General features: G+C 35.2%; 1 protein-coding gene across 17 annotated transcripts in view; it reads left to right on the forward strand.

Annotated features, from left to right (window-relative positions):
- Positions 1-16861, forward strand: part of PAM (peptidylglycine alpha-amidating monooxygenase) — a 304923-nt gene that overhangs the window by 235083 nt on the left and 52979 nt on the right. For 9 of the 17 annotated variants that reach the window (XM_023212219.2, XM_023212220.2, XM_026454292.1 and 6 more), the window contains one exon: positions 1244-1564. The exons of the other annotated variants lie outside the window; for them this stretch is intronic. In XM_023212219.2, coding sequence (XP_023067987.2) covers positions 1244-1564 — 321 coding nt within the window. The remainder of the gene's footprint in view (positions 1-1243; positions 1565-16861) is intronic. 17 annotated transcript variants of the gene reach the window in all.

Genomic DNA, 16861 nt, shown 5'->3' on the forward strand with positions numbered 1-16861 from the left:
GAATTGAAAACCTACTTTGAAACATTAAACCAAGGCTACTTATAAACATGACAGAATCCCTTCACATCATTTTGAAAAGACTTCCTCTCCCCTTGCACCACCTTCTTAATAATATATTCTTCAGTGAAATACATCGTGGCTAAACCAGTTATCATTTTCATTTCCTAATGGTCATGAAAAGAGATTTTATAAATGTTTTCTAATTGTGCTGTAAATGTAATTAAAATGTAAGCAACAGGACTCCATAGTCATAAGTAATTTCTTCATTGGCAGCACTTAGTATAGGATGAGGAAAAGGAAGAATTGGTGGTTGCCCTTGGGTTTGGTGTAGGAGAGCAGATTTGTGTTTTCATTGAGAATATGTTTACCATTCACACAGTTGATATAAATGAAGTCATCATGGGAATGATGAGAGTTAAAATACTTCATGAGCTTTCTGTAGTCATATTTTGTATATATGATAATATTTTATAAATAATTTGCTTTCATGGAATTGGCGTCCCATACCCAAGTTTACTCCTTAATACAGGAAGGCATAAAATACATTTTAGTGATGAATCACCCTAACGATATCAGTTTATTAAAATCTTTTCCTTTGTTTGAAGCTGATTTAAAAGTATTCTTTGCTCAAAAAATTATTTTTCTCACTTGCTCATTTTTTGGTATAAGAGGAACAACTAGAGTTACTTACAGTAGCACTGCTAACAAAATAATAATAAAATTTAGGTTCCCCAATTGTCAAATGGATACATATTTACTTGTGTTTTACAGGAAATGTATATTTCCTGCTCAAGAAATGTATATTTCGTTTCCTATGGCTTACACTTTAATAGGTTTTTTAAGACAACTGCAACGAGTTTCTTGTGCAGGTAGCTGTTATCTAATGTAGCTATTGATGATATTTTATTTTAGAAATCTGATGAGCTCTTAATTTCCATATCAATTAAACTATACTGTGCAAACCATTTATTGAAATGTGCCATGCAATTACATAAGCATTATTTTTTCCTACTAATATGTCAATAGATGTTATAACAAAGAAATAGATGATATATGAAATAAAGTATTTCACTGGTCTAGGAAATTTTCTTTTTTTTCCCCCTCCTATGCTTAGAAGTCTGAGTGCAAACTTCTCTCTTGTTTATTATGAGAAATGAGTAGATATGTTTTAAAGCACCAAATTTTGTAAATTTTGCAATCTTATCTACCCTCCACGCCCTTATCGCTTCTCTTTTTTCCGCAGGTGATTTCTATTCACTACTTTCCAGGCTGCTAGGAGAAAGGGAAGATGTTGTTCATGTGCACAAATATAATCCTACAGAAAAGGCAGAATCAGAGTCAGACCTGGTAGCTGAGATTGCAAATGTAGTTCAAAAAAAGGATCTTGGTGGGTCTGATGCCAGAGAGGGTGCAGAACATGAGAGGGGTAATGCCATTCTGGTCAGAGACAGAATTCACAAATTCCACAGACTAGTATCTACCTCGAGGCCACCAGAGAGCCGAGTTCCCTCATTACAGCAGCCCCTACCTGGTGAAGGCACCTGGGAACCAGAACACACAGGAGGTGCGTGTAGGGTTTCTTTTAAGCAATAAAGTGTGAAATGCTACACTCCACGTTAGCAAAACCTGAAGGGAATAAGAATGAATGGGTGAAAAAATTCATCAGTGAAAAGGACTTATTACCATTAGAAAAAATATTACTCAGATTTGGGCTATCAGATACCACCTTTGAAGATTTTTTTTGTTGTTGTTTCGGTTTTGATCTATTACTGCATAAATTTAGTGTCTGTAGTGAGCCAGAACTACAAGGACCAAAAAATATTTGGATCATTTGGGGAAATGCGGCATATGAAATTCAGGATAAAAATTCTTACAATTGAATTTTTTCATTTTGCTCAATGGAAATACATTGAAAATTCAAAACCTGATATGTAAAGTCCCAGTGTAAGAAATGCTCATATACTATCTCCTTGTAAGGTAATAAAATTCCTCTCAAAGGAATCTTACACTTTCAACATTCTCATCCAGTTGACTTGTAAAATATAACCATTTTATGATTTTGATTTCTTAAGTTTCATTATCGATTACAATCTTAATTGGAAAGTTGAGTATTTCTGAAGGGACCTCTAGTAAGTCCATAACTATCAGATTTATCTTTATTTTTATCCCAAATAGGCTTCCATAAGTAGAGGAGAATACCTTATTCCCTTCAGGTTTCCATACCAGCAAGCTATGGATGCCTCATCTTTGTCTTTAATTGTGTTGTGGCCTCTGTGACATTGATTGTGCTTCATGTTACTTGCTAATGTGGAAAGCCAGATAATACAGCATGTGGAGATAATCTCAGAAAAGTAACGGATATGCGTGCATGGCAGCTGTCCATGTGTGGGTTGGAATGGCACAGGCTGCCAGCTTGATGTTTTCAAATTCAGCTTTATAGGAAGCCATAAATTATTCAACTCCCAGCTGATTTTTACTTATAATTGAAAAAAAATAGCATGCAGTGCCTTTTGCTCACCTGAGAATTTCAAAACATAGTCCATTGGTACTGGCGTAATGGTTTCTGTGAGATGTTAACTGGAACCTGGATTTTTAACTTTTTGTGTTTAAACAGGATCAGCCCTGCTGTAGCTCATTCTGGATTTGTCGAATAAAACTGTGTTTCTCATGAGGTGGTCCCTGGACCTCCTTGCCTCAGAATCACCTAGGGTGTGTGAGAAAAATTTAGACCCCTGAATCCTATCGAAGAACAACTGAATCAGCATCTCTGAGTATGATGCCTAGAAATTTACAGTTTATCATGCCCCTATCCATTTCAAAACACACAGGAATGTCTGCCTGAACTTATATTTTAAGGACAGTGAATTGTAACCCAGACAACATGGAAATATAAAAGGGAAAAGAGCCTCTTTGGTGGGAATACAATTGTGTTCATGTGTGAAATGTGAGTTGCAGCATACTTTATTTATTCCATGATTTGTCTTTGTTATTCTTGGATTTGAAATGATATCTTGGTCATTTGTAGGCATCAAGAGTGTCAAGGTCACAGTCAGAATTTGACTTAAGATATCGCGTTTCTGAAACTTTCAGAAACTTTCAGTTTTTCTACGAAATAAGCCCTTAAAATACCCAAGTGCATATACTTAGCAAATATCCTCATACTTTCCAAAGTGGTCAAATGGTAGTGCTCGAGAGAAAAATGCTTCTTTAGGATCTGTTTAGGGAAATTTCCTTCCTGTGAATCTCACTGAAGTGAATAACAATGAGTCATAGAAACATACAGCACAACTGCAAATTAAGAAAGGAACATGTATTTCCTTTCTAAAATGATTTGATGTAATTTCACTACTCTAATTATGAAAACTTTTAAAAAATAAAATGCAAAACAAAAACTCATATTTAGGTAAGCTATTTCTAAAAGGCTTTTTCTTAATTCTCTTTCACCATTTACTGCAATGCAGTATAATATCTAACTTTAATTGATGCTGTTTCATTCCTTTGGGTAAGCCAGAGGAAAACCTATCCTCAGGAAGCTTCCATTTTGCAAAAAAATAAAGTAGGAAGTCATTAGCATATAGGGCCCTAATAAAACTTATTAGCAATCTCATTAATGTCTAGTCCTCAGGGTATAGTCAAAGAGAAGAAATTTTATATATAATCTTCCATTGTTTCTTTCATACCCTTTCTTTACTCCAGGCAAAGCTGAGAATGAGCCTAATGGTCTGGAGGAATTAACTGTTTCCCTAAGTGCCTAATTTGCAATAAGGAATTATATTTGTTGCAAAGAAGAAAGTAATTTTTATATGAGATTATTATAAAAACAAAAATGTCAGGCTGGTCTGTTGCTTAATATTATAGCTCATATTTATTTCAGATATCTTTGACATCTGTTGTTAATTTTCAAATAAGCAGCTGAAACCAGAAGTTAATCTATTTGAATGAGGTCACAGATCTAAATCTAAAACTTGGACTTTATTATTTCCAGTGTACATCTTCTAGTTTCTTACATTTCAATACAATTGTGCTCAAAGAGATGCTAATGTGCTTGCCCAGTTCAGATAAACTATCCAGGAACACTGGACCCTCACTGCTTAGAAGATGGAGATTTCTATTCAGAACCCTGTTCTGATGTCCCCAGTTGTTGACACCAGCATAATCTAATACAATGGTGTTTTCCGTGGCAGTATTTTAGATTTCATCGGTTTGTATGCTGGAACTGTAATATGCTGATGAAGCCCATCCAGTTGACCTGAGGGTTCAAGGGTGAAATTAACAGATCAGCTCAAAAATCTGGTTGTGACTATATGGCAGGCCAAGGAACACCTAAGGGTTTCAAAAACATACTATTTTCTGAACCTTTAGTTTGGTCAGGATTCCACTTGTTTTCCACCCTGGCATCTGCCTTTAAAACTGGGTTCTCCACCTCAGTATGGGCTGGATATCAGTGGTCACCAAGCTACATGAAGAACACAACAGAATGATATCTGCTGACTTTGCACAGCTGAGAAAGTCCTTATAATTCCCCAGAACAAGATAGTTAAGTACTGTGTCTTACTGTATCTCTAGGACTACAAATATCTGCGAATAGCATTTTTTCAGGTTTTATCTTCATGATTTTTGGTGAAGATGTGAAAACTCTAGACAATTGTGAAAACACCATTAGTGACAGAAACTTCCTGGACAAGTTCAGATAGACTAGACCAGAGGTTTTCAAACTGTTGTTTGAAAGGACACCCATCAAGTAGGAGGTAATAATCACAGGCTTCCCAACACACATATGCGCACGCGTGTGCACATGCATACACACACACACACACAATACAGCTTCCCCAAAAGCAGTTCTGTATTTGGCCAAAATCAAATTTAGAAACTACTTCGTGGAGACAGTATAATGTAGAATATTATAGGTCCAGGGACCTGACTGCATGGTGGCTTTGAATTCCAGCTATACAGTTTTCTATGTGGTCTCTAGGCAAGTATTAAAAAAAAAAAAATCTGGGCTTTAGTTTTCTCATCTATAAAATGAGGATTATAATAGTATACTCCTCACAGAGTTCAAGTGACGGTCAAATGATATTATACATGCAAAGTGCTTTGAACAGTGTCGGCATGCAGAAAGCATTTAAAAATGTTATGATACATTAACACTTGTGACTATTACTGCTACCATTACTGTCATGTTATGTTTGAGATTTTTAAAAATGAAATACCAAAGTATAAATATTGATTACTTGATCTTAAGGAGCATTTGTGAGACAGAGAATTTTCTTGCAGTATGCAGGAAAGCAGCAAAATTTGACACTTTAAGCTGATAAGTTGAGAAAAAAGTGACTTGGCAGTGTTTTATCACAAAGGGAGCTTGTGACTCTTCAAACGTGTGATCACTTACATTGATCTACCTTGATGTATGTGATATATGACATACAGTGTGAAAATGATAACCTCAATAAATTAGAAGCAGATGCACTTCTTTTTAAACTTGGTATAGTTTAGTTTCTATCATTAATAGTTTAGATAGAGATAGCATTAATAGAGTAGAAACAAAATCTTAGGTATCTTTATTCTATTTGCCCTCTGGAAACTAGACTCATTGAACATTTAAAAAGTAGAACTAGCTATTCTAGTGGCAGATTTGATTGGACTACCATATACTTGCATGTGGAAGCCTGATTCAGTATGTATTACAAACCTCTGGATGTGAGAAAATACACCTGCATTTGTGTGACAATTCTGATCAGATAAGAGGATTCAGAAGGTGTTCAATTATTCTTAAGATACATTTAGTGTTTTCTTCATTTCTATGAACAACTTATACTTAATTTCAGAGTCCATTCTTATATTTCAGTCATAGTCTTACTTCTAGGTTCAAGTCTTGCAGAATTTTCAGGGTAAAATAAACCATTCAGTTGGCTGAATTTTCATCTCTGGGGGGAGGAGAATGGTTAAAACAAAAAACAAAAAACACATATACATAGCACTTACTTTGAGCCAAGCTTAGTGTTTTAGATGCATTGATTCATTAGAAAGGAAGAAAGTGATGAAAGGTTAAGTCACGTGTCCAAAATGCCACAGCTCAAGAAACCAAGATGCAAAGCCAGGCAGACTTGCTCCCACGTCTTGCTTCTTAATCACTCTGTTATTCTGCATCTCTCTCACACACACACATACACACAAACACAAATAGATATACAAATAGGAAGAGGGTTTCAAAAACATACTATTTTCTGAACCTTTAGTTCCAGTCATCTAATTATCTCAGGCTACAATTATAATAACTGTAAGTGTTATAGGTATATCGATAGGTCATGCTTTCTTGGTCAGTATTCAGCCAGTTTTACCAAGATTAAAATCTCATTTGCAATTAAAGCAACTTTAAAAAGGAAAAGAATTCTGCTAATGTTTTTGAGCCCCTATTTATATGGTAAATCTCTTCCTCACTTCACTCCCATTAAATGAAACATTATAATTAATTCTTGTTTTCTTTCTTACTTGGGTATAAATATTTCTGCAATAGTTTTAGTTAATTATAGTTATTGCTGGCACTTCTGATGAATAACAGTCCCTGGCCAAAATAAGTCTTCCTTTTCTCAAAAGATGAAAATTTACAAGTACGGAAAAAGCAAGCACCATACTTTGTTTTTGTTGAAATCTTCTAGTGACTTTTTTCAGTCCTATTTCTTAAAATTAAATGTGAAGAGCCTTTTTACACTGAAATTAATTCATAGTTCTGAGTTTGAAATTTCATTTTTTCCTCAACTTTAGCTCTGTTAGTCTTTGTGTAACACAGATAAATGAATGCCCTTTCAAATACTTATTAATAATTTCATGGAATACAACAGTGATCACTAATATTAATCTCTTTCTGGAAAAGCGCACTCTATTATTCTTTTTCATGATTAATTGATGCAATTTTAATAGCTGTATTTAATTTTTTTCTAAAAGTAGTAACTTCTTTTTCTGAATATATGGCAGGATATGCGGCTGTACATTAACCTTTATAATAAATGTAAGGATTCTTTGTAGAATGATATATTTTATTTATCATTAAAAAGTGTTATATGTCACTGGAAAAAATATTTTAAGATTTCAAGGTTTCTTTCAACTTTTTAATCATCTTTTAGAAACAAAAACAAATTTGTATCAAAGCTACTAGGGTCAATAGCTAATGTGTATTTACCTTATTTTTCTAAAAGTATTGTTTCTAGTAATATGTTCTCAACTTCAGATTTTAAAAACAAGCAATCAAGCTTGAAATAATTCTATCATTTGCTATCTGAATTTAAAGCAACTGACGGAGTTGGGAATGACTTGCCCAAGATCATGGGTAAGAAATTTGTATTTAATTTTTAGGCTAACACTGTAAATCTGTAGCATTAACTAGTCATGTATTTCTTAAATAATATTTCTTAAATAATAACTAAAAGAAATCTGAACTAGAATTTTTAACTTCTCTATCATCAAAAGTGTTTAAGGTAGAACTCAAATATATTTCATCATATAATTTCTTTAACAAGGATTTGAAATTGTCCTTAATTGGGGATTAGAAACTATCCCTGAAATTGAGGCCTAAAGTCTGGCTCAAGGCTGAAGTTCTTTTCCTGTCAAATGAGACAGTTAAATGGAATAATTCAGATACAGTTCTAGCATTCTCTGATTCTCATGTCATGATGAGCAGGAATTGGAATAATAATCAGTATTAATTCCACCTACATACACACTAGTCCTAAATCACTGCCTTTATTCTTGATCATTTAATCATATAGGGAATAGCCTTTAACTACCTGATAATTAAAAATATGGGGACACTGGAAGCAAAAACATTAATTAACTTAGCTAATATTCACAGAAAAAAAGATGAACTCAGTTTTTCTTTAACTATCCTAGAATTTCTGGTTAATAAAGAGACTCAGATCCTGAAAGTTTTGAACACTTGGCTAAGTAATGTAAGTGTGCAAAGACAATTTAAAATAAAACTAACAATAATGTAATATAATTTTTCCAAACAATCAGTACTAAAAGAACCAGGTTGCTCATGGTGTTAGACTTCATACATTTTTTTACACATCATTTTTACTGTTTGGAAAATTCACTGAAGGTGTATATTTTTATAAATACGTTCTAGATGTTTACATTAATTTTCCTTCTTTAACATTTCCAACCTACAAGGATTCTAATATGTGACAAATGAGTGTTTTTGTAATCGGTGAAGATAGGCTCAAAACAACCTATGCGTCCATATTTTTTTGCAGACTTCCAAGCACTTACCAGTTTAAGGGCATATGATAACTGAGATCATTCATAGCCAGATTAAAGTTCTTTAAACAGTATTTCCAATATTTTATGAAATTCATATTTGACCCCAAAATAATGCAATTTTTAGACGTTGAGTATTTTCTGTCAGAATAGTAACTCTGCATCTTCATGAGCACTTAGCTCCCAGTACCTAGTTGGTAGACCACTGAATAGAAAGGTTCCAGAAGCTGTTATATATGTTTATTGTCTTCATTGATAGTAATTAGCCAATTAGCATTTTCATTGAGTATTCTCATAGTATCTTCAGCATTCTGCTATGGGTGAAAAGTTAGTACAGATGAATTATAAGGTTATAGGGGAATTTGAATGCTAGTTGATACCATAAACAAGCAGAAACTAAAACACAGACTTTAATGCATTTATCAGGCCATACAGTAAGTAGGCCAGGCCCTGTGTGACAGTTGGTGACAAAACCCTGAATAAGGGATGATCCTTGCCCTTGAAGAATTCTGTTTAGTTGTAGTGCTTCTGAGCTCTGAGAACATGACGAAAGCCATTAAATATCTGCATTGTCATGAGCTTTGAGTTTCCTTTGGAACCCATCTAGTAGCTTCAGGAGTGGTAAATAAGTACAGAATTATGACAACTAAATGAGAGGAAAATGAATGAAGTGCAGTCTGAGATTCAAGCAACTTTAAAATCATTTTAAACATTTGACAGGGGAATGACTTATCCATCTATTGATTTATCTGGTCATTTCTAAATCTAATGCCTCTACTCTGTTTCCAGAGTTCACTTTCAAAAATACAGCATTAATCATGTCACCCCATATTTTAAATTTCCCATGGGCATACAGCATCAGAGAGCCTAAGGACAGTTCCTCCCCACCCAGCACTGCCCCTGCCAGTGCCTGCCCACATCATTGAGAACTGGGAATCAACTCAGTCTGCCAGAGTCCAGACACACTGTCCAGGGATCTGAGGATTCACCCTCCCCGTCTACCACCACTGGTGTCCGTGCACTTCTCCCAGGGTTCTAAGGATGGGTCTTTCGAGCCTGCCATCACCACTGCTGCCAGCACCCACCTGCATGAGCCACATGGGGCCTGAGGAATGGTCCTTCCAGCCTATTACCACCACTGCTGGTGTACATGTGTACCAGTGGGGATCTGAGGATAGGTTCAGTGCTGATACTGCCTTCACTGATGCCATGCATGCCACCCCTGGGCCCAAGGACCTAACTGCCCACCCAGCCCACCACTGCCACTGCCAGAACCTGAGTAAGCTGCCTGGACCTGCTACCACTGATACCTGCATACACTACCCAGGGGCTTAAAGCCTGTCATGTTCAACTCACTGTTGCTGCCAGTGGGGCCCAAGGATCAACCCATCTTGTGTCCCTGTCCTCTGCAAAGGCTCACCTTAGATTCTACTAAAAACTGCAGCCTAAGCTGCTGAGGAACTCAGAGACACCAGTGATGCTGATTATAGCCAAAGAAGTCATACAGATACTACTGTGTCCACTTAGAATTAAAACCAACCACCCTATTCAACCAACACTATAGTTTATCTATAAAGAAAAATATCTTTTCTTATGAAACCCAATCAATAAAATTGTAAGAAGCAGCTGCCATACCACATATAGAGGTATCAATGTAAGGACACAAGAAACATGAGAAGGAAACATACCTCTAATGGAACACAATAATTCTAGCAACAGACTCAACAAAAAAGAAATCTATGAAATTCCTGAAACAGAATTCAGCATAATGATATTAAGGAAGCTCAGTAAAATAGAAGACAACAGTGATAAATAATACAAATAATTCAGAAAAAAACCAGTTTATGGTCTGAATGAGAAATTTGACAAAGAGATATTATAAAAAAGAGTCAAACAGAAATCCTGGAACTGAATAATTTAATCAAATGAAATAAAAAATGCAGGTGAAAGCTTCAACAATAGACTAGATCAAGCAGAAGGAAGGATTTCTGAATATGAAGACATCTTTTAAAATAACCCAGTAAGGCCAGGCATGGTGGCCTGTAATCCCACAGTCTGGGAGGCTGAGGCTGGTAGATCACTTGAGGCTAGCAGTTTGAGACTAGACTGGCCAACATGGTGAAACCCTATGTCTACTAAAAATACAAAAAAAATAAAATAAAAATAGCCAGACGGGGTAGTGTATGCCTATAATTCCAGCTACTCGGGAGACTGAGGCATAAGAATCACTTGAACCTAGGAGGAGGAGGTTGCAGTGAGCCAGGATAGCACCACTGCACTCCATCCTATATGGCAGAGTGAGACTGTCTCCAAAAAAAAAAAAAAAAAAAAAAAAGATGTTAAGAAAAACTATTTAAAAAATTAGAAAGCCTACATAATATGATATATAGGACACATAAACTGACCAAATATTCTAATTTTTATTGTTCTAGAAGGTGTCGAGATGGACAAAAGTATAGAAAACCTATTTAATGAAATAACAGTTGAAAATTTCCCATTTTGGATGAGATATAGATATCCAGATACAGGAATCCCAGTGTTCCCCAAACAGCTTCAACATAAAGGGTCTTCTCCAAGACACATTATAGTAGAATTTTCAAAAGTTAAAAACAAGATTAAATTCTAAAAGCATCAAGGGTAAAGCATCAAGTTACAAATAAGGAAACCCCCTTCGGACTAACAGCAACTTTCTCAGCTTAAACCTTACAGATCAGGAGACAGTGTAAATTGATATATTCAAAGTGTTAAAAGCAAAAAACAATTCATCCAAGAATACTATTCCTAGCAAAGTTTTCCCAGACAAGCAAAACTTGAGGGAATTCATTAGCATTAGAACATCCCTACAAGAAATGTTTAAGGAAGTCCAGATTTTACCTCTATAAGCAAAACAACAGTAGCTACCATCACAAAAACACAAGAATGAAATTTAGTGGCAGAGCAAACACACAAATGAGAAAGAGAAAGGACTCAAGTGTTGCCACTGCAAAAAACCATCAAACCACAATGATAAACAATAAGAAAGAAAGGAAAAAAAGGCTATACAAAACAATCAGAAAACAATTAATGAAATGACAAAAATCCTCACCTACCAATAATGACCTTGAATGTAAATGGATTAAATTTCTCACTTAAAATATGTAGACAGCCTTACTGAATAGAAATACATAACCCAACTATTTGCTGCTCATAAAAACTCACTTCACCTGTAAAGACGCATAAAGACTGAAAGTGAAGGGATGGTAAAATATATTCCATGGGAATGAAAAACAAAAACAAGCACGAGTAACTATAGTTGTATCAGGTAAAATAGACTTTAAGAATAGTAAACAACAACAACAACAATGAAGATGATCATTATGACAAAGGGATCAATTCAGCAAGAGGATATACCAATTCTAAATATATATGCATATGCATCACTGGAGCACAGAGGTATATAAAGGAAATATTATTTGACCTAAAGGTGAGATAGACTCCAACACAGTAATGGTTGGGGACCTCAACCATTGTCAGCATCGGACAGATCATGTAGACAGAAAATAAACATTGGATTGAAACTGCGCTTTAGACCAAATTGGCCTAACAGACATTTACAGAACAGTTTATCTAACAGCTGTAGAATGCGCATTCTTTTTAACAGCACATGTAACATTCTCCAGGATAGACCATGTGTTAGGCCATAAAACAAGTCTCAACAAAATTTTAAAAATAGAAATTATATAAAGTCTCCTCTTAGACCACAAAGGAAAAAACTAGAAGTCAATAACAAGAACTTTGGAAGCTGTATAAATACATGGAAAGTAAACAACATGCTTATGACCAACTATTGGCTCAATGAAGAAATTAGGAAGGAAATAAAAAGAACTGAAACAAATGAAAATGGAAACACAAAGTACCAAAACCTATGGAATATAGCAAAAGCAGTGCGAAGAGGGAAGTTTATTGTGGTAAATGCCGACATCAAAAAGTAGAAGGATGTCACACAACTTAACAATGCACTTCAAAGAACTAGGAAAGCAAGAACAAACCCAAAATTAGTAAAAGGAAAGAAATAGATCAGAGCAGAACTAAAAAGAGACTAAAAAAATACAAAGGTCGATGAAAAAAAAAGGTGGCGCTTTGAAAGATAAACAAAAACTAGCTAGACTAACCAAGAAAAAGAGGGAAGATTCAAATAAATAAAATCAGAAATGAAAAAGATGACATAGCAACAAATACCACAGAAATATAAAGAATCATTAGAGATATTATGATTTCTGTATGAAAACTGTATTAGCATACAGTTTTCAACAATTGTATGCTAATACATTAGAAAACCCAGAGGAAACGAATAAATTCCTGGATACATAAAACCCACCAAGCTTGAACTATAAAGAAATAGAAAACCAAACACACCAATAACAGGTAATGAGATTGAATCAGAAAAAAAAAAAAAAAAAAAAAAAAAACTCCCATCAAAGAAAAGCCCAGGACCAGATGGTACTGCTGAATTATACCAAAATTATAAAGAACTAATATCATTTTTTTCAAACTATTCCAAAATATGGAAGAAGAGGAAATTCTTCCTAATTTATTCTATGAAACCAGCATTATCTTGATATCAAAACCAGATAAGGATACAGTGAAAAAAGAAAAGAGCAAGCCAGTATCTCTGATGAACATAAATACAAAATCCTCAACATAGTACTATCAAACCAACTTCAGAAACACATCAAAGAGATAATACATCATGAGCAAGTGAAATTTATTGCTGGGATATTAGGATGGTTAAACATCAATAAATGTGATATAGCACATCAGCAGAATGAAGGACAAAAACCATATGATCATATCAATAGATTCAGAAAAAGCATTTGCTAAAATTCTATTTTTCTTCATGATAAAAACTCAATAATTTATGCATAGAAGGAATATACCTCTATGTAATGAAGTCCCTATACAGCAAACCCACAGCTGGCATCATACTGAGTGGAGATAAGAGGAGAGTCTTTCCTTTAAGAACTAAATAAGACAAGGATGCCCACTTTGACCATTCTTATTCCACATAGTACAAGAAGTTCTAACCAGAGAGTCAGGCAAGAAAAAGAAATAAAAGGCACCCAAATCAGAAAAGAGGAAGTCAGGTTAGTCACTCTTTGCAGATGACATGATCTTATATAGAGAAAAACCTTAAGACTTCACCAAGAAAAGTCTTAGAACTTATAAAGTAATTGAGTAAAGTTTCAAGACACAAAATCTCAACTTAAGAAAATCAGTAGCATTTTTATACACCAATAATGAACTAGCTGAAAAATAAATCAGGAAAGCAGTCTTATTTACAATAGCTTAAAAAATACTGACGAATAAGTTTAACCAAGGAGATGAAAGATCTCTGCAAGAAAAACTACAAAACACTGATGAAAGAAATTGAAGATGACACCAAAAAAATGAAAAGATTCCTGCTCATGGACTGAAAAAAATCATATTGTTAAAATGACAATACTACCTGATGTGGTTTGGCTGTGTTCTCACCCAAATCTCATCTTGAATTGTAGCTCCCACAATTCCCATGTGTCATGGGAGGGACCCAGTGGGACATAATTGAATCATGGGGTCACTTTCCCCCATACTGTTCTCTTGGTAGTGAATAAGTCTCAGGAGATCTGAGGGTTTTATAAGGGGAAACCCCTTTTGCTTGGCTTGCATTCTTTCTTGTCTGCCACCATGTAAGACATGCCTTTCATCTTTCACCATGGTTGTGAGACCTCCGCAGCCACGTGGAACTGTAAGTCTATTAAACCTCTTTTTCTTTATAAATTACCCAGTCTCAGGTATGTCTTTATCAGCAGTGTGAAAACATTAATACAATCTACAGATTTAATGCAATCATTATGCCAATGACATTTTTCACAAAGGAAAGGAAGTCAGTCAAAGGGATAACTGTGCCCCCATGTTTACTGCAATAGTATTTACAGTAGCCAAGATATGGAATCAACCTAAGACTATATCAACAGATGAATGGATAAAGAGAAGGTGATGTGTGTACACAATGGAATACTATTCAGCCATAAAAGAATAGAATCCTGTCACTTGCAGCAACATGTATGAAACTGGAGGTCATTATGTTAAGTGAAATAAGCTAAAAATAGACAAATAGTATATTCTTATTCATATGTGGAAGCTTCAAAAGTTGATCTCATGGAGGTAGAGAATAGAATAATAGTTATCAGAGCCCGGGAAAGATTCAGGGGGATGGAGACAAGTTGGTTAATGGGTACCAACATGTAGAGAGATGAAATAGCTTTTAGTGTTTGATAGCACAGCAGGGTAAATACAGTTAACAACAATATATTGTCTATTTCAAAATAGCTAGAAGAGAAGATATAAAATGTTTCCAACCCAAAGAAATGATAAGTGTTCAAGGTGATATATATTCTAAATACCCTGATTTGATCATGCTTGTATCAAAATATCACATGTGCCCTATAAATATATATAATTATTTTGTACCAATAAAACATTTCTAAACCTTCAGTGGCTCCCAATTGCCAGTAGCAGAAGTTTGCACTTGTTCCCCCTTTTATGACAAGCAAGGGTGACAGATGATAGATACTGTTCATCCGAGCAGCTCCATTCACATCCACTTCTATGCCTAGGATTATTTGCAAATTCAGGCATACCAGCTGTCATTCTGCCCACCTTCTCTCCAAAAGGCATATCACAATACACATGAGTGACAATGACATTTTCATATGCTCTAAAGTGTTTCCAAAGCAAATTATTCCCTGACTCTGTGCTTTACTGCTGCTAATAAAGTACTTGTAATGTGCCTCAAAATTTTCAGTAGAGGTCAAGACACTACACACTATATGATCATTGTTAAATCCAGGCTCTTTATGTGGTATCAGTACATTTTCCAGTCTAAATCAGGTCTCAGGGTCAGCTAATCCAGTCCCCAGGCCCCCATTCCACCCAGCATACACATGTATCCTTTCCTGATTATTTTTAAAAATCTTAAAACACATTTTGCAATTAGAAACATCCTCACTTTTATTCTTTTTGACCAAAATATTATCTGCCCACTTCTACACTTGATGAATTCCACCTTACCTTTAAGTGCAAACACAAATGTTTGTTCCCATGGGAAACCTTTTAAGTAGACCTTAATCCTACCCTATCCCAGCTCTAGCCTTGGGAAGGATTCTGGGTCCTCTCCTATATTCCTGTACTACTTTGTGTCATAAGTATTGGGTTCCTGGGTTTTTAAAACATTTTATTCTGTCATATTCTTATCCTTATAGCCCTATTATATTCGTTTATTTAGTAAGGCCAAAAACCATGTTTTATTCCTTTGCATTCCCAGATTCTACCATAGTACCTTACACAGAAAATACGCTTAGGAAATAGTTGTTGAAAATGCTTAAGCAAAAAAAAGAAAAAAAAAAAAAGGAAAGAAAGAAGATGCTTCAGCAAAGGTTGAACTAATCTGGGCATCCTACTGTTACATGTTTTGTTAATTTTTATTAAAGAAAAAATTAAAGTACAAAGTTTAAAATATTTTGGGTAAAAAGGTACTTTTTCTTTTCTGTAGTTGACAGAATTATTTTGAAGTACTTGTTCTCACAGAAGCATCCTCTCAAGTTTTCATAGCTGATCATATAAGCTTTGAGCTTCTCTTTCTCCCCCCAGTCTTCAGTGTCTGCCTTTGAGGATTTCACTGCATGTTGCCATATCCTTCAGAGAGTGGCAAGGAGGAATGAGACTGAAATTGCTGCTTTTCTTCTCAGAATCTTTGTTAAAGCATTTGGGAGGGAAAGAAATGTCAGTGCTGATAAAATAGCTTTCACAGTGATCTTCATAACTCTATATCCTCAATTAGTACAGATATATACATTATCCCCCTTTATCCATGGGCATGTTTATAAAAGGGATTAACACAAATGAGGCTGGCTGTGGTGGCTCACACCTATAATCCCCACGCTTTGGGAGGCTGAGGCAGGAGAATCACTTGAGCCCAGGAATTGGAGACCATCCTGGGCAACACAGTGAGATGCTGTCTCTGGAATAAATTGTCTTTTTCAATTAACTGGGCATAGTAGTGCACTCGTATTGTCCCACCTACTCAGGAGACCGAGGTGGGAGGATTGCTTGAGCTCAGCAGATTGAGGCTATAGTGAGCTGTGACCATGCCACTGCATTCCAGCCTGGGTGACAGAGTGAGACCCTGTCTCAAAACACCCACACATGCAAACCCAGATATTCTCTGAAGATAAATATATTCTGATCAGAAATAAGAATAATTTGGAAATCATTCATTCACAGAGTTTCATTTTTTTTCTTCTCTCATTTTAGGAAACCAAATATGGGAACAGTGAAAGAGTCCTATTCTTATAGGGTCACTGAAGTTAGGAGAATGAGATTGATATCTTAGTTCTGTGTAACAAGGAATCATCAATGAATGGTTTGTTATGGGGGCTATTTTATATTGAATATCCAGAATTTACTCAGGAGATGATAGATTAGACAGACAGGTAGGTAGGTAGGTAGATAGGTAGGTAGGTAGGTAGATAGATAGATAGATAGATAGATAGATAGATAGATAGATAGATAGATAGATAGATAGATAGAT

The sequence above is a fragment of the Piliocolobus tephrosceles genome, chromosome 4 (genome assembly GCF_002776525.5).
Source record: "Piliocolobus tephrosceles isolate RC106 chromosome 4, ASM277652v3, whole genome shotgun sequence".
Lineage (NCBI taxonomy): Eukaryota > Metazoa > Chordata > Mammalia > Primates > Cercopithecidae > Piliocolobus > Piliocolobus tephrosceles.